The following is a 21,813-nucleotide window of genomic DNA, read 5'->3' as shown; positions in this document are numbered from 1 at the left end:
CTTTGTAAATAAATATATTAATATAAATTTGTATTTACTTTCAACTTAAATTATTACTACTTGCAAAAGCACAAAATTATGTATAAGTAGAGAAACAAAAAAAAAGTTTGCTGTCTTTAACTCCCATTGTTATAACTAAGACAGTGTGGAGGAATTTTTGCATCTTAAATTGTAACTGATTCAAATACTTTAAATTGAGAATAAATTTTTGTTCTAGAAAAAAAAAATTTAAGCAATTGTATATTATTTTCTTCACTAAAATGGACAAGCCTTGATTATATAATATAATTAAAAACCACAATACTTTGAAAATATGTTTAATTAATTGTGGAGTTTGCGCTGATTCAGAGAAGATAAATTATTAGAATGCGTAAAATTTAAAATCAGATTTTAACAGTTGGTCCCTCGGGTTTCAGAAATGTTTACAAAACATTATTCAAAATAGTGTCACCCCTTTTTTTCAATAGGGCCTAGCAAAAAAGTACTGCAGAGAAAGCACTTACTTTGCCAATTACTTTTCTCATGGCAAAGTATTTTGGAGTTAGATCCCCAGCTTCACTTAATGGAGCATTAAAATCATAACTTGTAGTGCATGCTTGAAAAGTTCTGCCACTATTCGAACCTATCCAGAATATTGATTTTTATACAAATTTCAAAATGGAACAATAAAAAGAAAAATCATATTTAACTACTAGAAAGATTAAACAAATTGTACTTTAATACCAATGAATTTAGAAAATAATTATCAATTGATAGAATTGTAATTGTAGATTTTCATTCTCCCAGTCCTCATTCTTTGAAATGAATAACATTCCCAGAAATCAAAAGATTTAGTTCTTTATTTCAAGTTCATAATTGTTCTCAAACTAATTTCAACCCAACATGATGTAAATAAAATGATAAAGTCACAAATTGAAAAATCTTTCAGTGAACTCTTAATCAACAAAATTTCATAAAAAAGTTTATGATATTTCTAGTTGTTACAGAGATGAATATTTAATGCTACTAAATGATTTAACAGCTCTTAAAAATAGATTTAAAAGATAATAATTGAGAAAATCAGAGTAAGAAAGTCTTTAAAGAGACATGCCCACTGCCACTGTTCTTGGTGTTTCAGGCATTGTTTCCATAATAAGTAAGAACATATTAAAAAATATATTTATTTTTCCTTTACAGGGTGCATAGCCAAATCTTACATAAAAAAATAAACACCTTTTAAGTAATTTTTAAGCACTATATACATTAACAAAATGCAAAATAATTTTCCAAGACTTTACATGATCATGATAAAATAATAGTTTCTGACAAAGAACTCTTTTCTTGATAATATTAGCCATTGAAAAAAGATCAAGAGATTTTTGGGTTCAATTTCAGAGGGTGGAAAATGAAACTTGAAATTAAGCTTTCATACGCCACGGACCATCGGTACACTGAAATATATTGTGGTTGAATGAATTGCGAAAATGTTGAATAGAACAATGTGAAAAGCACGCCTTTGCAGAATATGTGGTAAAAATTGATAAGGTAAAGAAAAAAAACTCCTTTTCAAAATGGGAAAATTAAGTTGGGTGGTAATTCACTGGGTGTTTCTTTAAAACACCCAGTGAAAAAACACCTTTAAGGGCTTTTAAAAAACAAAAATCGAAAATAAGCACCTTTAAGCACTTTTTAAAAACACTACGCATCGTGCTTTAGTATACGCAGCAGAAAATCCGATACATAACTGACATTTGAAAAAACCCTTTTCTGAATTTTAAAATTCGCTACTGCAATTTCACTTTTGGATACATTTTGTTTCTTTGGTGAAAAAGTTAATCATTAATTATATTTGAAGAATAATTTCTTTCATTACAAAATACAAATACACTTGTTACCATAATAAACTGTTGCATTAAATATTGCACTACTTTCAACATTTTTAATTTATTTAGATGACGAAATTTATGTTTATACTAGTTATTTGCAAATAAAAATAAAATGCTTATTCTATGTTTCAATTTTTGATCATTAGTCAATTAAAAATCGATAGAGTTAACTCTACACTACTATGTCACAAAAAATTCCAAATTTATTCCTTACCTGCACTAAAACCAAAAGAAGTTCCTCCATGGAACATATATCTATGAGGAAAAAAACTAATATGTAATTAAAGAAAAAAATATAGCATAAAATAGCAATCTGATTACATGCACTAATAAAAAATAAATTTCAGTTGAAGGCGATTATGTTTTAAAAATGTTTATACTGTCTGTTCTAGTTCAGACAATCTTAGAACTTTATATTGCATTTATTATAACAAATATAGACAAAAAAACTTTTTTTTGATAAATTCATTTCTGCCTGATCCTTGTTTTAACAAAATGTCTTCTAGGAGAAAAAGCATGTAACAAAGAAATTTTTTTCTTCAAATCTTATGTTTATATAGATCAGAATCTTGCTCATGCTGGAAATTTTGTATGCTAGTATATTTATTCCACAAACAAAGAACCCTTGGTACAGAAATAAAGTATGAATTTTTAAATAACTATCTTCAGGTTATTGTTTTTGCGTTTAGGAATTACAATGTACTTCATACCTTTTAAAATGCCAAAAGTTATTAATTTTAAACACCCCAAATTTTCTATGTCACAAGATGTTTAGTTTCTGTCTTCAAATTTGTAACGTCAAGGTTTTATTACAATTCAGTTAAGTGAGCATATCACTTAAGGATTAAGAAAAACAACATATTGAGAATTAAATTACTCAGTTAAAGTCTGTATAAACATTATTTTTTATAAAATAATACAAAATAAAGCAGCAAATAAAAGTAAAAAAAGTAGCAAAATTATAATCTGTTTATCAAGATAGTGACATTGTTCAATTCAAAACTTATGTAAAATATATACCAAACTGTTTAAAAATAATAAGCTTAAGAGAAAACTCACACATTAACAGAGGCATTGGCTTTTAACAAGTGAGTTAAAGTCTTGACAATAGCCTTACTGGTGACGTGAGCATGAGGTTTAGCCCAGTGATCTAAATGACCAGCATAAAATTCAGAATTCACAAATGGTCCTTTTGCTTGATTCCAGCGTAGTGATTGAAATAATCTGCTAACATTTGCACCTGTAAAATGAAGAAAGTCAAAGATGCTGCTTATTTTTCTAATAAATAATAAACACTAATTCATAAGAATTGATGAACTACCATTGCTACAGACTAATATTTTAAACAAATATGAACACCGTAAATATAAAACAATATTTTATATGTGTATGTAAAATGGCAGAGAAAGAGGACAACAGTTTTTGATATTTCTTAATCTATCAAAAGAAGAGCCTGTCTTAAAAAATGAAACTTATTAACAGCTTAAATTGATTAATATAATAAGACATATTCAGAATACATATTGACAAATAGATACTTGTATTTTGTATAGATCTGTCAATTTGTATACATACTTAGATTGTTTCCTCATTAATAGACACATTCAAGGCTTTTTTTGTTTGTTTGCTTGTTTATATTCAGTTTAAATACCTTTAACTTCCAGATACTTTAATTTCGGTTTCTTCCAGACTTCGTTACTACTCATGATTGAACTTTAAGCATTTTTATTTTTGCCTAAATTAATGTAAAAGCTAACTTAAAAGTTATAGTGGAACGTAATAAAATCAAAACCATCTAGACCCTTAAACGAACTTCAAAATATGTATCAAAGACTGTTCAGTTTTTTTTTTCTTGAATAATAAATTCATAAAGCCCCTATAAAAATGCTCTAATTACCAGTTCCAAAATCAATCGTAGCTAGTACTTCATCCGTCCTTCCACAACGTAAGCAGGTTTCACAGCCACCACCATCAGTAGTAAATAAAACGGCTTTGTTTTCCAAATATTGGTTAAAAAAATCTCTTAAATGAGATTTGTACTGAGCATCACAGAGACCAGTACTACCATATTCATTTTCAATCTGAAAACAAGTTATTAAAAAATATGAGACTAAGAATTTCAAGATATTAAAACAAAACAAAAAAGTTACTAAAGACAAATTAATAAAAAATTCTCCAAAAAAATTATTTGTTTTAATTAAAAAATAGTAGAAACTATATTTATTAATTTATAAAAGTTAAATAGAACAAGACCAGAATAATATTTATTCATAACTAAAAATAATATCAAAATAAATATTTTTTAAAAAGTTTTAACAACATTTTACCTGAATTGTTATTATAGGACCTCCATTATTATATAAGAAAGGCTCTATGATAGGAAGTAGAACACTATACCATTTGTCAACATATTTAATGTAGTCTAAAACAATTTGAAAAATAATTAAGGAAAAATAATACCAATGTTAAACATAATTTTTAACAGATTAATAGAAAATAATAAACAAGTAGGGGAAAGTTAGACAAAACGGGATACCATTATTGTTTTTATTTACTACGAAAAATCTGTTAAAGAGAACTACACGTTATTTTTTTTATAGCTACATCACTTATTGAAGCACAGAAAAAGTATATTTTAAACTAATTTTAATGACTGTGAATTAGGAAAAAAAGTCATTTTCCATACTCTTACATATCCCGTTTTAGCATACCTGGATCGGACATAACGGGATAGAGTTTACAATGTTTAATTTTTTGTGTAAAACTAACTAAAAACATAATTAATTAACAGAAAATTGTAAAGCAAAATTTCTACAAATTGTATTTATGGGATTTTTTTGCTTCTAACATTTTTATATAAACTGTTGTTTTATAATTAAGTACACAAAAATTATGATGCTACATAAGTTTTTAAACATTTTTTGAGTTTTCAACCATGAACACTGATTCCATAATTTTCACTGTTGATATGTGTCTGGTGCCCTTAAGAGGGATTTCTTAGCAGTTCTTTCTTCAATTCTCTTGGTTCATTATTGTAGTTTAATCATCCTTTCTTTTTCTTCCATTCATAATTCACTTTTAAATGGAGATGATGTTATTACTACAGTTTTCTTCTTTCTCTTATCAGCCATTTTTTATGGGAGCGGTCCTTTTACTTGAGGTACATGTAGAACTAGAACACACTTCGGAAGGATGGAAAAGGGTAGCTTAGGTCGATAACAAGAGAGCAATAATCTTAAAACTGCACACATCAGTCTGATCACATCAGTCTGGTGTCCAAGTGGTTTGGAGTAATCCTATGTTTACTTAATAGAGAATTTAAAAGTTCGAAAAATTGCTTAACTGCAGTGCGATTAAACCCTTTTTAGTCGGAACATAACCGTGGGTTTTGGATTTCGGAGGCTAAGATCTTCATGCCTGCCAAGAAATGATTACAACCAACGCTTCCCAGCCATTTTTTCCCCTGTGTTAAAATTGTGCTTAATATTGTTTCTCTCAGCTAACTCAAATGCTTGTATTCATATGTCCGTTAGAGTTATACCAAATAATCTCTCTTCTGGAGCCAATACATGCTCACGCGTTTTTTCTTGTTCAGCTTTGAATATTGTCTCTCATCTGTCCAACTTTTTCACTGCTGCCAATCCAGGGGTCAATGCATTTGTACGAGCCTTTTTTTACTTTTCTTTCAGTATAGTAATAATAATATAGTAAAAGTATTAGGCCAACAAATAAATAGGTGGATAAAACGGGATATAAAAAAACTCTATCCCGTTTTATCCATCTCATAAGTATCCCGTTTTGTCAGACTCAGACACTTTTCAAAACAAACATGGCTTCTGCCTAAACGTGAAAGAAAAAATAGATTGACTAGACATGAGAATACTCGTTAATAAATGCTTCACTAAATGTAATACTCACCTGAATTGTAATCCTATATATATAAGCATTACAATGTGAAAAACAACGCACTTAAATGTAGAAAGTGGCAAAAATATGGAGTAAAAAAGTTCTGAGACCTACAACTTTCTATCAACTAGTGATCTCGAGACGGTACACACTGAAAATGATATAATCACAGTCAAATAACAAGTTTCTGTCGTCGTCCGCTAGATAGCTGCAATAGTCTGGTCCCTAGGCGACGTATCCCGTTTTGTCCGACTATCCCGTTTTATTCAACTTTCCCCCACATTATGTATAAAATTACAAGAGTAATTCTGTGTGATAATATTAAATATCTTCAAAAACAACATTTAAAAAAGATCACAAATGGTAAAATTTTCATGAAAAACTATATGTGTTTTCGTTTCACACTGGTACACCTTTATGACAGTAAGTGTTAGAAAAGGAAACATTTAATGATTCTAAATATTTGAAAAATGTTTTTTCAAATATTGTTTGACAGAATTGCATGCATCATATCATTCAAAGTAAATGTATTTCATGCATAGACCTGAATTTTCAGAAAATTTCTACACCATCAAAAATAAAGCCTCGATTGTTAATAATCATACCACTATATCATATTTGTACCTATTTAGTGTGAAGTAACCACTGTCATGTAGATAGTTACTAAGATAGTTGCTAGTAGGTTACAAGTAAAGTAGTAAGGTAGTTACAAGTAGATAGTTACTAAGAAAAAAAACTAATTATATTAAATAAGTAAAATAATTCTACAATTGTTAATACAATTGCAAAAATAATTTTGTTAAAATAATTCTGTATTCTAAAATTGTAATTAAAATAATTATTAACTTAATAAAATGAGCTCAAATAGTAATTTTTAGTTCATTAGACAAATAAATTTGAATGCATGTACTTTTTCAAATAGTGGAATGGGAAGACAAGGCACACTGCTAAATGGTTTGCAAATTTTACAAGAGAAAATAAAAACACAGATTCAATGTTATAATTTTAACTTAATAAAACAATGGATTATCAGTATTCATATTATGAGCTGCAGTATATGTAGCTCATATATGTAGCTGCAGTTGCAGCCTTTCAAGAAAGAAATGAAATTTATTCTTTAAGATTTCTTAAGAGAGAGGTTTCAGAAAAACTTTTATGACGAAGCATCATTTAAAACAAAATCTTTAAATAAAGCCATTACAACACAGGGTTAAGAAAATTCATGATTTTCTTTAAAAATCAGATTTATTTGATTTAAATCAGATTATTTTAAAAATAAACTTAATAGAAAATATTTAAATGCTTACTAGAATCAGAGGTTCTTAATTTCATTTTGGGATCAATTCTCAAAAGCCAGTAAGGCAAGCCACCCTAAAAATAAAAATGAATGTTTCAGATCTTTATAATATTCACAGAAACTGAAAATGAATAAAATAATTTTTCTTATTTATTACTCACCATATCTCTTTCAGCATCAATAAAAGGTCCTGTACGTAAAATAACAAGCATATCCAATGCCTCTGCAATTTTTAAAAATTTTGATAAGTCATAGTTGCCTTTAAAATTATAAACACCTGGTTCCGGTTCATGATGACTCCATTCTACATACCTAATTAAATCACGATTAAAATTAATTTGAACAATAAAAATTTACAAAAAATAATGAATAACTAATTTTAAAAAAAGCTCACTGGTACATCTTCTGAATCCGTTCAAAGTTTTGAAATGATTTACTTAAATTAAAAAAAATTTAAAAAGTTGAGTATTTTATTATGAAATATTATGAATCTTCATAATTTTCTGTTCATACTTTCTTCACAAAACTTTTGTTATTTTTCCTTCCAAATTTATGTTAGCAATATCATTTTTTTTAAGAGAGAAAATTTTGATAGCACAATTGTTTTAATTCAGACCATAGTCTATAATGCTCTCGATCTGATATTGTATGTGAAAAATTGCTTATATTTTGATAGCTACCTTTATTATTTACCATATATAATGTAATTTTTCAGAATAATAACTCATAAAAACCAACAATTACTAACACCTATTTAGAGCATTTACAGTAAAAAAATTTTTTTGAGGAGATATGAAAGGAAATTTGAAGTTGGATCAATAATTAATCCTACTAAGCTGTGAAAGGTTCAGTTAGTATCTCATTTCAAAATGTCAATAAAGTAAATTTATATTTACTTTAAGAGAAAAACTTTTTTTTACTATGGATAAAATTATCATTAATCAATATATCATTATGGATAAAATGTTCATACATGGGTATCATTAAATTTCCATGAATAAAAGGTTCATTCACTACATTATTTTTTATCATTAATATGTTATTCATTTATCAGAATACAATTTATGAATATATTTTTATCACTTAATAATAAAATGTTACTTTTTATTTACAAAACATCACTTTGCATTTACTCAAAATCAAAGTTGCAAAGTTGGATGAATACAACTGTGCAAAGAAAAAAAACATCGCATTTAAATGATTGTTTAGATTATTTGTCATTAGAACGTCTTTTATTGTTATCTAAAAAAACAGTTGACAAATTACTTGATTAAGAAACCTTATTTGAACAAAATATACAGATCTTATCGGTAGTTTGCTTAGTTTTTGAAAGANAAAATATACAGTAACAGCGTAACTGTTAATATTTTCTAAAATCGATTTCACAGCTTTAAAGAGGGATAAATAGTGATTCCGAAACACCTATTAAAAGCCTTTTTTCTTTAATATTTACAAAAGTTTGACCACTTGAAAGTTGGCAAACTGAAAAAATGGGTAGACTCGCCCCAGTTTACGGTAATTGAATAGATTTACTTGTGACTCAAGTGTTGCCAACTTAGAGAAAAACCCTTGATTTTGGCGCAATGTAAGATGAATATAAATTTCTGAAACTTCATTACTCATTTTTTCTAAATAGATCTCTAAGTTTTTTTTACTTATTTTTTCAAATAAAACAATAGTTTTTGAAAATTATTATACTTTCTGTTAGCTTCTTAAATGGTCAGAAATCAGATTTTGAATTGTTAGATATCTAAAGACAGAAATTTAATCCTTTTTGCCATGAAAATAAATTATTTATTCCATTTCCTTAATAATTTCAGATATCTAAAATCTTTGACTGACATTTGATGATAATATTTCATCACTATTATTTTTTCTTCATTCTAAAAATTAAAATGAGAAAGATAACCTCTGTTATGATAACCTCATAACATGCCATGCATAGAATAGTTAACACATTAAATAAATGCCTCCTTTATTAAGTCAACATGATGCATGGCATAATGCATAGAATTTAACAAAGAGCAAGTTTATTCAACCCTTAATTTAAAAGATTAAAATAACAAAGCAAAAAATTGCTAGGTTAAATTCCTCTGCTAGAATTTTTAAATGAGTTTCTGAAATAACTTTTAGCAAAGTATAATAAGTATGCAACAATTTAAATCAAGGGTGTAATAACTTTAGTAAAAATAAATTATGTTATTTTAAATTATCAGTTGACAGTTAGAATGTGAATACAATAACATCATAAACTGTAAAACAATTTAATGAAAAAATTAATTAAAATAAATTATAAAATTATAATAAATTTAAAATTGTTCTCAGTTACGATGAGATTATTTATAAATGAAACTGGTGTATAATAACCTACGTTTGAATTGCATTCAGTCCAGCCATTTTCATTTTATAAATCCTATCATACCAAAAGTCAGATGGAACACGGAAATAGTGAATGGAACCAGAGACATATCTAAATGGTTTCCCATCTTTCAAAAAACAATTGTTTTCATAATCAACAGAAAAGGTTTGTTGAGCACTGACCTGGAAGAAAAATACACAAACAAAATATAAGGTATTTTAAATAAATTTATTATATAAGAGGTATTGCTAATTCAGGAAGAAAAAATATTTAAAAATAATTATTCAATGACTTTTCAAGGTTTTCCAAGAAAATTTGAATAAAATTCCAGATTTCTATAAAATATGAAATTTGCATTTTCATAGAAAATATACCAAATATATGATTTCGTGAGAATTTTATTAGACAAAGGTTTAACATAAAGGTTTTAAAAAACTCAAATATGTATTTTAAGAATTAAAAAAAGATATTTTGCACACAAGTTGGAAAATTTAAAATTTCAATAGAACAAATTTTATTAAGAGTCACATCAGTAATTTATTGAACCATCTTATAAATAAATTGTGATTAAAAATTTACATAAAAAATGTATACAAAATTTATATACAAAGGTTAATTTTTAAAAACTTAGCATAATTAAACTACAAATATGGCTACATATAAAAAAAAATTGAAATATGAATCTTTTATGTAAAGAGTATTTCTCTCATCTGTCCANTGTCTCAAATTTAAAAAAAATATTATTTTTTTAAATAAAACTCAGGTGATCATTATTTACCCCAGAAACAGAGTGATCATGAATTACCCCGGGTCACAATAAAGAGTATTTTTCAATAAAGATAAATTGTAAAGAAGAAAATATCTTTTAATTGAAATTATTAAGGAGTTACAATAATTCTAAAAAAAAGAGAGAAAAAAAATTAACAATCAGCAGAATTTTTACAAGGAATAATAAAAATAGATGTTAGACTTAAGCACTTTGAACAGCATTAGCTGCGTAAATTTACAGTCAATAATGAAATTGGTCGTATTCCAGATTTGTTGCAAGATTTTTCTCATTTTGGTATAAAATTAAATTATTCCGACTTTTTATACCAAATTCTCTGACGATTCCAGGTTTTCTTGGCGCCGTGGAAAGTCTGTAATTATTTGCCTGGTATGCACGGAAATATATTTTAAAAAATATCATAGTTTAATTTTAACAATAAAATATACTATATGCAATAAATTCACATAAGGTTATAGAATATGTATAAAAAGGTTCAATGCACTTAAATAAAAGATATATATTTTTGATTATGTTTGAATTAAAAAAAAGTAAACACACATAAATTGAATAATAGTTGATTATCAAATTAAGAAACAAAATTGTGAGTGAAATATTAATTCTTAAGACATCATAATACTAGCACACAGAATAAAGAGAATATTGCTAGAACAAAACTTAAAATGAATTAGTTTGTCTTATATATTTATTGAATTTTTTTGTATGTTTTTTTTCTCCCAAATATAGACTTTTCCTATAACCATCTTGGATTTCAGGGTAAATTTTTGATTTGCATTTTTTTTAATTCGTTTTATTTTTCTTTTTGTAATTAATAAGTTCTTTACAACAGAGTGTCTTTACAAAACTATGCTTTTTAAAATAAACAGAAAATAAAAGGGCAGTTTTTTAAATAAGATTAGGAGATATTGTGCTATATAATTTTTAGAACATCCATGAAGTTTATTTTTCAAAAATGTAAAGTAATAAATTATGCAATTTTTGGTTTTCAGAAAATAATTTACAACTACACATTTCTCTTCCTTTAGATTTTAAAATTTCGTTTCACTACAGTCTTAATTTATAGAAACCATCTTGAATAATGCTAAAAATTATTAACAAAAATTATAAATAAACAAATATATTTATTAAAATTTAAAAACAGGAAAATTTATAGGTAATACTACACTACCTTCTGCAAATACTGACTTTAAAATCATGATAGCATTATTTTATCAGAAAAAAATTTATGAGAAGACTTAAAATGCCACTGTCAAATTATGATAAATAAAAGAGATTAAAATAATATTTAGAATTTTTTTCAGTCTCCATTCCTTCCGCAGTCGAGTTTAGTTAGAAGGAAAATTGTTTTTTTATCATCCCCACAATACAACCATTTTTTTCTTCCAATTTTCTGGAACTATTAGTGCATATCAGACATGAAAGATAGTTCAGCTAATGCTTGAGGCTATAGAGCCAAGTCAGACTTCTACCTTTTGGTGCTCCAATAATTTCTTTTTGACAACGGAATCTGACTCCTTTTCTTCATCTATGATTTTGTCACTGATATTCTAGTATTAGACTTTCTTAGAGTGACTAATTTCCTAGACCTGATTTATCATTAATAAACAACAGCAACAAACACGAAAGAAGATGAAACATGAATATTTCTCAACATAAAACAAGCGAAATAATAAATAAATGCTAAACAATTTCATAAATTCGATGCTCGTATCGCAGAGACGTGCAAAAAAATTTGCCTAAGCCACAAGAAAAGTGTAACATTACAACTACTTAACGTTTTTAATTGAAAAATTCCTTATATATATTAGGCATAATACCTGCCAAGATACATACCATGGAAACGTAAAGTGTTACAAGAGTAAAACAGAGTAAGAGTCTATTCATTTTTATTTTCATAGAATAAAGATATCCGAGAAAATAATTTTAGTCAAAATCTATTCCCTCTCAAAGACACTTATTTGAATACATATAAAGAGTTAAAATCTAAGTTATCAAAAATAACATTAGATATAGATAACAAATGTATAAAATTAAAAGATAACTAATTTAATCCACTATCCTGTCAAACCAACGAGGAAGTGTCAAACCAAACCATGGTAACATGCTTGTTTGTTTATTATGACGTTTCCGGTGGTCTATTTCTTTGCCACTAAAGCTTATTTTGGAAATTAGAATGATATTTAGAAGCACAGAAATAGGTAGTTGAAATCTACAATAGGCGATCGCAACGCTCGAATACGCCACCTGGGGATCAGACCAGTTCCATGCGTCTTCCCTCTCCTCCTCTTTTCAGTTGCATAGACATATATTTACTACGATATTTTCCTTTTCTTAATATTTTTTATATTAAATTGTCAAAAATATTTTTTTAAATTTCCATGACGCTTTCTTTTAGAACTACGTTTAATGTAGTTTTCAATTTCATGTAGTTTCCCACCTTCAAAGATTTTAATCTAATCTATTAATATCTAAGATTGCGTGCTCCACACGCAAATGGTGAAAGCATGCGAAGTGTTGCCCTAGGTAGAGAGTTCTGCATGGACTGCGATAAAGCATTTATAATCTAAAATTTTCAATTCAAGATTTATCATCATTTATTTTTTAATTAAACCAACTGATGAGTCATGAGCATTTCTGCACCTCTAACTTTTACAAGTTTTTGGAAGAAAGATGCTGGCATTAATAGCATTCAACTCACAATGCACAACTTCTTACATCTACTGGTCTTTCTACATTCAATTTTTTTATTGGTAATTTATGTAGTAATACCATAACTTATAATTTTACTTTTGTACCAAGATAGTTTACAAAATTGGGTTTCGATTTAAAATAAGGAAAATAAGCCAATTAATGATATATAATGTATAGTATATAATGAATGCAATTATAAATTGATTGAGTAATAATTATTAAATAATATAATAGTTTAGTAATATTAACAAATAGTTTAAATTTGAAATTTTTCGCAAATTGTCCTTAAAAGATCAAATTTAAGTGATCTTTTCAAAACGTACTGAGGCACAATATTTATTTTTTTGAATGTGTGATATTCGTTTTCATTTTCATTTTGCTGATTAAATAGTTTAGAATAGCATTTCACGAAAAGTAGAATAAAACGAGCTATTGTTTAAGGAATAATGAACCACCAAGGCACCAAGTAAATTTTAAACTTTCAATTTTTTGTAAAAAAAAAATTTATGCGAAGATTTGTCAGGTGGTTGGTGCAAGTTTTAATTTTTATGTTTGTCCCTTCGATGATGTTATTTTTGTTTCTTTTTTGCTGCTGCCCCAGAAGTTGCCAAGACCTGTTGTTTTTATATTCTGCCGCAGATCGCTATAAGAAATCTTCGCAATATCATATGTATGTTACTTAGCTGTCAAAACATTTTAACATGAGCAAGTAACATTATTAAAACAGCAAGTAACATTAGAAAATTGGAAATACAATTCTAGCAGAAAAACGAAGAATATTTTAAGATATGTGGGTTAGCAAGACAGCACTTCATCAGTGGAAACACTGCCTGCCAACACGCAGGAGCCTTTCTTTCGTTGGTGGTATTATACCTAACACTGACTGTGCCCCGATTCCCATTAAAATATAGATAAACAAATAAGAAAAAGCATTTAGAAAAGCAAATGCAATAAAAAATTAATATAATGAAGAATTGTATTTCTGACATTCTAAATTAAAATAAGACATGGTATAGGTTTTAGCTGCTTGTAGCACTTTTCCATTTTAATTTATTATTTTAAATGTTATTTACTTATTTTCCATTTTTCTGAATTTGTTTAAATCTGTTTAATTCTTTGATTAGATTATTAAAACTCTCTAACTCTTCTAAAGTTACAAGAGCTGTTTTTAAGGGTTCTGGGTCTGTCTTCATTTGGATGCCCTTTATGAGTAGTTCTAAAGAAAAAAAATTTACTTTTGAATAATTTTTATTTTAAGATAGTAAAACAATTATACTTTACTATAAAAGCTTTAATTCATTAACTGTGTAGAAAGTTTTAGGTAGCAATACTTTTTATGCATTTTGAGAGACGAAGCCTTCTATCATCATTAAAATCAAATTGCTGCAATACATCATATTCAGTGCTCATCATTGACAAATAACTCTTTCTTTCTTAAATCATGCAATTTTTTAGTTAATTTATTCTTAATTTTAGTCTGGAGAATAAATGCCCGCCACTACATTTAGTTATAATGAGTGAGAATTGTCAAATGAAACTCGTAAAAAAAATTGAGATGGTTGTTTTTTACTATTTTACGCATATATTCCAAATTGATCTTATTATAGGCCAAATCATGATTGAAATGTTCTAATTATAGCGCTATTTCTTTTTCATTGCTACTGATTTTAGGTGTACCCATTGATGCAGATAAAAAGTACGAGAGTGAATCAACGTCTGAGGAGTTCACAACCTTTAAAATTGCGATCAGAGCTTCTTGGCAATGAAATTTCTGAAATGATATTTTTTGCGTGAAAAAAAGGATAAAAATTACAAAATATACTGTCTCAGCTTTTTGTCCTGATGTTTTTCTTTTGTGTATTCAAAGCATCCCAATTTTGACAAATACAACTGCGTGTTTTTAAATAATAGATTTTAAGAAGGGAAAGATTTGGATTTTTGATATGTCATTTTTTTAATTTTATTTTAATTAATAATACTAGTAAAAATCACATAATTCAATTGTTCAAAATTTTTCAAGTTGCTAACCTGGTTTCAGACTTTCAACCGTCTTTTAAAAGAGTTACTCAACAATTTTGCTGTTGAAATTTTTTTCTTCATATATCTGATTGCCAATCAGAAAGTGGTTTTAAAGATAAACATATTAATGATTTTAAGATGTGAATTTTTTAATCTTGTCTGTCCTATTGAAGGGAAAAACATAGTTTTCTTTCTCTCTTTTCATTTTTTGACTGTGGTATTTATTGTGATACTATTTTCTCACAGCACACTTCATCAGAAGGCAATGAAAGTAGTTCCAGTGAAAATGATGTAGAAAAGTTTGTTGGTTCTTAAAAATCTTGTTTTCTTTTAATTATTGTTTATAATATATGTTTATAAATAAAATTTTCAATATTTGTTTATATGTTGACCTTTTAGTTAGAAAGAGTTTTTGTGACTTAACTCTTACTTAAAAAATATATTTCCTCAAGCAATAATAATAAATATTATTATTATTCATATAATAATAAATATTAGTTATTAATATATACATACGTATTAGTTTTAAGCTATATAGGTATATTGCTTAAAAGGCTAACTATGTTCTTGGTTCTTTCCATGCTTGCATTACTATGGGGCAATAATTCAATGTTTAATAATTATAATACTGATTGCAGAATTTATAGCATAAGACTACAGCATTATCAGCATGAAGCTTTTTTCATAGAAAGTAAGAGTACATTATTTGAAAGCTATATGAATTACTTATAAAGGTATGCTTATACCCTTGAAGTTAAATTTTATGACTATTCTGAAAATAAAAAGTTACTAACAGGAAGGGAGTTAGATAAATGTGATAGTTGGACGAAAACTCAACTAGTTTCACAGAGATGACAGTGCTCCACAAAAAAAATCCAGATTTTTTGCTAATTGCGATTTGGAAGTTTCAAGAAATCATCGATTACATTTATGTATAAAAATTCTTGTATATTTTATTTAGAAATATTAGAACTAGAATTATACTTGGCATATTTTTCATTTGTAAATATTTTTTCTGGTAGAATAATAAATGTGATTACAGATAAAAATAAACTTATACATAATTTTTCATTTAAATTATGCTGCATATAATTTATTTAGAATTTCATATTTTGAAAATATCGATGACTTAAATTTATAAAAACATAAATTTTTTGAAATGCGTCATTAATGATTTTACTGAAGAAATTTTCAGGATTTTCGAGTTGGGCTAACAATCACTCCTGGCATAGTAACTTGACTGTTAACTAATCATGTCTTTAAAAAAAGAGAAAATTTTCTTATATCGTTTTCGGAATATTAAAAGGCTTTGTGGGCAATTTGATGCCCATAGGTTTTGAGTTATGCATATATTTTATATTTCTTCATTGTGATGGTCTTTTTGTTTGTGTTTCTATCTGCTTTTTTAAATTATAAAAGACTTACGAGTGAATAAAAATTAAAACATTTATTTAATAACAATAGAAATTACAAGTTTTTATAAAAATAATGAAACAAGTGTTAATGTAATTAAACCCAATATATAGCTTTTTTACATGGTTTGTCGAAGGAACTTCTTTCCATAAAATCTTTTTTCTTGATTTAACGGAGTAGTTCCATTTATAATAGGATTATCAACAAATTGTACTACACAAGTATTTGCATTTTGACAAGGTGCATGCTCCAGTTCTAATATTGTCAGATTATTCACTGCAGGCTCTGTTTGAAACAATGTGCTCGGGGCATACAGTGTTACTTGAGGCCCAACAATTGGCCAATAGCGTCCAAGATTAAAGCCATTTATAAAAGCTACACCCTGAAACAAAGATAAATGAATACTTAATTAATAACTACATACAGTGTTTTAATTTCTCTATTTTCTTTTGTGACCGGTGATAACAAATAGTCTAGACCTAGCCAAAAGTTACTTATATGTATTACCAAAATTTATTGGGGTCAAATATTGAGAGAAACAAATACACAATTGTTTTAATAATGTATAACTAATAAATTAAAACTTTCATTTACGCTATGTTTGCAGCTATTTTTGTGCTTGTTAATAGTTCCTCACAACTTTATTCTCATAGATAAACATTACCTGGAACTCTCAATCCACCTATTTTTTTTTTTTATCATTTTTATTCTTAAAGCAACCTATTTGGATTTCAACCATAAATCTAATAACAAATTAAGAATGGAAAAAATTGTTTTACAAGATAATTTATAAATAATGGTTTTACAATATAAATGTTTCATAAATAATCTCAAGTCAACTGCAATGTACGGAAAAATTTCCATAACTCAAAGTGGTATTAAAACTTGGAGAAAAAAAACATTGAGATATTTAAAATTTGACTTTAAAAAATTAAGATTAAAATATAATTGTCAAACAAAATTACATGAATTAATGAAACATTATTTAGTATATGGAATTGATACAGGACAAATATAAAACAAGTAGAAATGAATGAATGGCAACAACATTAAAAAACTATTTAAATGCTAAATAAAATTTACTAATTAATTAATAATCAATAAGCTAATTAAATGGTTTTAAATAAAGTGGGCAAAATACAAGCATTAAGTGAATCACATGTATGTAGAATCATTAACTTAAGTAGATTGTGCAAATTCAATGTACTTATTTCTTTAAACAATTTTTTGATGATGTTACTCGATATGGAAAATTGCATACAAACAGAAGTACAGTGAAACCTCTCGGGAACGATCTATCATTGTTGTCGTCATAAAACCAGATTGACGAATAAAATTTAATATCAATAAAATTGATCCATACAGATATAATTGTGTGTAAAAACAAGTTTACCAATAATGAATCATAGAACTATTTTAAATAAACAAACAATTATGTTTTTTTGTTTAAGTTGGCATTTAATTTCATATCATAAAATTTAGTTAGCTTTAAAATATGAGAAGATGTTTATTTGTTCAAGATGCTTAGTTTTTTCCTAAATAACTTTTTTCTTATTTAACTTTGAACTCTAAAAATAAATCATTGATTACATTGTCTTTGTTGCACTCGGACTGTAACACTCTGCTGTAGATCTCAAAAGTCAAAAAGAGCCTCACACAAATATTTTGAACACATTTTAATCTACTTATTTGTTTTGTTAATATTTTTTATTTTGATATTTTTTCGTGTTTCTTTATTTGGCCTTTTCCACATTTGGGGCAGAGGTTTGTCCAATCTATGAAAGAGGTTTTGACGGTTTGTGCTAAAGGTTTTCCTTTACCTAAAGTCTATGGAAAAAATTCTGTATCTCTCAAATGTAGTACAAAAAGGTGTTCTTTACTGGAGGGTTTCATGCACTGCAAAAATAAGCGAGATGTTTAGATTTACAGAGATATTCTTAAGCTATAAGCATATTGTAAAACAGTAGCAGACCTGCTCAGAATTTCAATTAGGTTTAATTTTGTTCTTAAAGAACTTAAACTGGGAGAACCCTGCTAAAGTAATACACATTAGTTAAGAAGGAATAAAAAAAATGGTAAGGAACACTATTAATAATCCCTTTGGGACTGCAGATTCATAACTGCATTTGTACATAATCAGGATGGAAAAAGATAAAAAGCGGAAGCTTAAATCAGAGTCTTGCTAATTTGGCAGACTTCTTTTGCTTCCACATAATAATGTTAGTCTAATCACATATGTAATTAGTGTTAGTTTAAAGTGTAACTATTAAATTTTTATTTTGAATGGCGGGGAATATAAATCAAACTCTCGAAATTCCACCCACAAAAAGTGCTAAAGAATTAGTTTGGTTACCAGTTTTATCTTTTTACCTTGATTGATAATGTTACATGCTAGAATGTAAGTGACAGTCAGTACAAAAAGGTTAATGAAATTCTCAAGCTGTCAAACTTTAAAAATTTAAAAAGAAAATATTCATTTTTTTCCTTGCCTTACTATTCTAAAAAAAGAATTATGACTGTTTTTTTTAATCACTTATAAAGGCATAGTAATTGAGCATAATTACCTTATGCCACCCATCCAATTGAAGGAATGTGTCTAAAATAGCTCCACTTTCCAAAGTGAATTGTCCTCCATAAAGCATTGGAGTAGAAGCAGGATCATATTTCACTTTGCGAACAGATTTTTTCCAGGCAATCTTTTCAATAGATTTTGAATCTAGTGGAATAGGTATCATTGTCCAGTTTAGAAGTGCCTGCGAGCCCAATGTAACATTTTGGAAAATACCCTGCAAAAAATAATGCTATTGTTAACAAAGAAAAGAACACCATTAAGTTTTACCTTGATTGAAAATATACTAAACAAAATATATAATTTAAGATGAGCTTAAAATCTATGGCTAAAATTGTAATGGAGACTCTTAACTATAGCAAAATCATATTATTTGATTAAGCGAAACTAAATCGAGGGCTTAGAGTCGAAAGTACTATAAACTAAAATATTTTATGAATGAATATTATGGCAATTATTTAAATTAAAACATAGCATATAAGTTAATTAGGAGTTATAATAAAAATTATGTTAAAATCTGAAATGTTATTTTAAATGGAATACAATTAATTCCAATCATACATAAAAAATAGAATTTTATAATATAAATTTAAAATTCATCTAGCAATACGTAGTTAAAGTTCTTGTCAAATTCTTGCATAGTAAGTAAAAAATTCTAAAGCCTAAATTTAACGAGAATAACTTGTAAAAAATTGTTAATTGCAATTTTGTATCAAACCACTAAATTATAAAGCCTCTGTGGTATTATAATCCAAATGCCTATGGTAATGGATATTATAATCTAAAGATTTTCATAGAATTTAAAATTAAGGGCTAAAAAAACTCTTTAAAAATAAAATATTTAAAAATCTTTTTTAATTTGAATAACTTATTGTTAGGAAGCAAATGAATTTAAAGTCACCAATGAATTTAAATAAGGTCTTAATCAATCTTTTGTGTTTTATTTTTAATCTTAATCAATCTTTTGTGTAATTGTTTTTAATCTTAAGTCTATTTCTTAACCTTTTGCACTATTTCTGATTTTTGAAAAAAATTTTTTTTTTGTTATAAGTTTTATAAATTTTTCCTTTTATATATTTTAAAGACAAATACAATAATACTTTAAAATAAATACATATCTTCAAAATAAAACAAGTAACCTTTTGTTCTTTGTCCAAATCTACAAATAAAAAGAAATGATTATTTACTAAAATTAGGTCATCCTACATTGATTGATTTACTTTTATAAATTACATAGAAAAGAGCACACATTTAATTATAACTAAAGTTAAAATGCAATTTTTTTTGATACAATTAGTTGCAGTTTTGCATATTTCTGTTGAATATGTTAAGCAACCTCTAAATGCTAAAATAATAAAGTGCTAAGCATTGGATTTAAAAATTTTTTTATTTATTTATTTAAAAAAAAATATTTAAGCAGAATTGCTCTACTTTTGATTGTTTACGTTAAGCTTATCAACGCTCGAGAAATAGCCTTTAATATACATGATTTAGCGATTCTATAAAAGTGTTGTGATTTTCTTCAGAAACAGTGACTGCATTAGCTACATGCTAGTTTGGTAAATAAATAGTAATTAGTTATATTTCCTTCTGTTTTAAAAGTATCTTGATACTTTTTATAGAAAAACTTATAGAGTTTTAATGGAGGGTTGATAAATTTCAAATAATAAATACAGAAACTAAGAAAATGATAATTTACCTTCTGGTCATTGATACCAGATCCAAAACAAACTCTGCCTTGATTTTCAACTAGAATATCAATTGTCTGTCCTTTGAAAGCTCTGACTGGAATACTGAAAACTTTCTGTTCTCGACTCAAAATTCCTTGTAAGACCTACAAACACATTTTTAATGTATTATCTTCTATAATATTAAAATAAATCAAACTGTTTTTAATAAAAGTAAATAAATATCTCAAAAATATTTTGAAATTACATGCAATAAAAATTTTATTTAGGTATTTTCAAATCTTAAAAACTATCTGTAGACAAATTTTAAATAGATACAACATTTTTTTTAAGATATACTTTACAAGCATACATGTCTCCTTATTAAATAATTTAGTACTTATATGGTTCAGAAGTGCCTTGATAAAATCGCTATATTATTTAAGACACCAGTACAGTTAATGATGTAGCAAAAGATATTATATTATCATAGTTGAACAGACTATCTAATTTAGGGTTTACAGCTAATAATCCTCAACTTCCTAGCTTTGTAATTTTGAAAACAATCCAGAAGACAAGGGAACTCCAGAATCAATTATTGAGAGAAATTTGTCTTTGTGGAAGACTTTTTAATGGAACTAACCTGCATTTGCGTCACATGGGGAGGAAAACCTTGAAAAACACCCACTGTTAGCCTGTCGGCAAAGGGATTATAACCCATGATCCGTCTGCAATCTCCATACATAATAAATCATATCCAACCATACATAAACAAAATATTAAATAACATAAAAGCAATAAAACTAATTTGGCTCTTTTCTGTTTTTATAGGCATCATAATATTTTGTACTGGGAGGGCAGTTATTTTTATTGGGGATATTCCAGTATAGGATCTTGATTGTGCCAACTGCCATCACCAAAATTGCATTGCCAACTTCTTGTTCACATAACAAAATAAAAGAATATATAGAGAGGCTTTCACATAATGGATATAAATTTTACTCTTTCAGTGATACTGTTCTAATCTTTCGCATACCACTACCCAGTTCTCATCAAAATTTGGCACCTACTTCTCAGCACAGGATCCCACACAGATTTTTTTCAAGTATTGAAATAATGAACAGTGCCATAAAAATATTAATTAAATAACATTAAAATAAAAAAATACAAAAGCTTCGATGATATACTTTTGTCTAGCTATTTCTTTAAAGTCAAAGTATTGAATTTTCCAGATACTTAC

General features: G+C 26.9%; 2 protein-coding genes across 5 annotated transcripts in view; both read right to left on the bottom strand.

The window, feature by feature from the left end:
• Window positions 1-12,337, bottom strand: part of LOC107437645 (beta-galactosidase) — a 33,153-nt gene extending 20,816 nt beyond the window's left edge. The window contains exons 1-9 of one of the 3 annotated variants that reach the window (XM_043049937.2): window positions 12,048-12,337; window positions 9,440-9,609; window positions 7,230-7,380; window positions 7,079-7,142; window positions 4,193-4,287; window positions 3,763-3,946; window positions 2,925-3,105; window positions 2,080-2,120; window positions 504-622 (exon numbers count right to left, since the gene is read on the bottom strand). In XM_043049937.2, the coding sequence (XP_042905871.1) occupies window positions 504-622; window positions 2,080-2,120; window positions 2,925-3,105; window positions 3,763-3,946; window positions 4,193-4,287; window positions 7,079-7,142; window positions 7,230-7,380; window positions 9,440-9,609; window positions 12,048-12,110 (1,068 nt within the window). In that variant the 5' untranslated portion in view covers window positions 12,111-12,337. Of the gene's footprint in view, window positions 1-503; window positions 623-2,079; window positions 2,121-2,924; window positions 3,106-3,762; window positions 3,947-4,192; window positions 4,288-7,078; window positions 7,143-7,229; window positions 7,381-7,462; window positions 7,592-9,439; window positions 9,610-12,047 lie in introns of those variants that run through there. The other 2 variants (XM_043049938.2, XM_043049939.2) reach the window with 2 other exon arrangements.
• A 4,015-nt stretch (window positions 12,338-16,352) lies between these two features.
• Window positions 16,353-21,813, bottom strand: part of LOC107445031 (beta-galactosidase) — a 33,661-nt gene continuing 28,200 nt past the window's right edge. For both annotated transcript variants that reach the window (XM_071185396.1, XM_043049941.2), the window contains exons 13-15: window positions 20,606-20,740; window positions 18,902-19,123; window positions 16,353-16,719 (exon numbers count right to left, since the gene is read on the bottom strand). In XM_071185396.1, coding sequence (XP_071041497.1) covers window positions 16,456-16,719; window positions 18,902-19,123; window positions 20,606-20,740 — 621 coding nt within the window. In that variant the 3' untranslated portion in view covers window positions 16,353-16,455. The remainder of the gene's footprint in view (window positions 16,720-18,901; window positions 19,124-20,605; window positions 20,741-21,813) is intronic.

Source organism: Parasteatoda tepidariorum, chromosome 9 (genome assembly GCF_043381705.1).
Source record: "Parasteatoda tepidariorum isolate YZ-2023 chromosome 9, CAS_Ptep_4.0, whole genome shotgun sequence".
NCBI classification, from domain to species: domain Eukaryota; kingdom Metazoa; phylum Arthropoda; class Arachnida; order Araneae; family Theridiidae; genus Parasteatoda; species Parasteatoda tepidariorum.
Note: the sequence above shows the minus strand (reverse complement) of the source record. Positions and strands in the feature narration are given on the sequence as shown.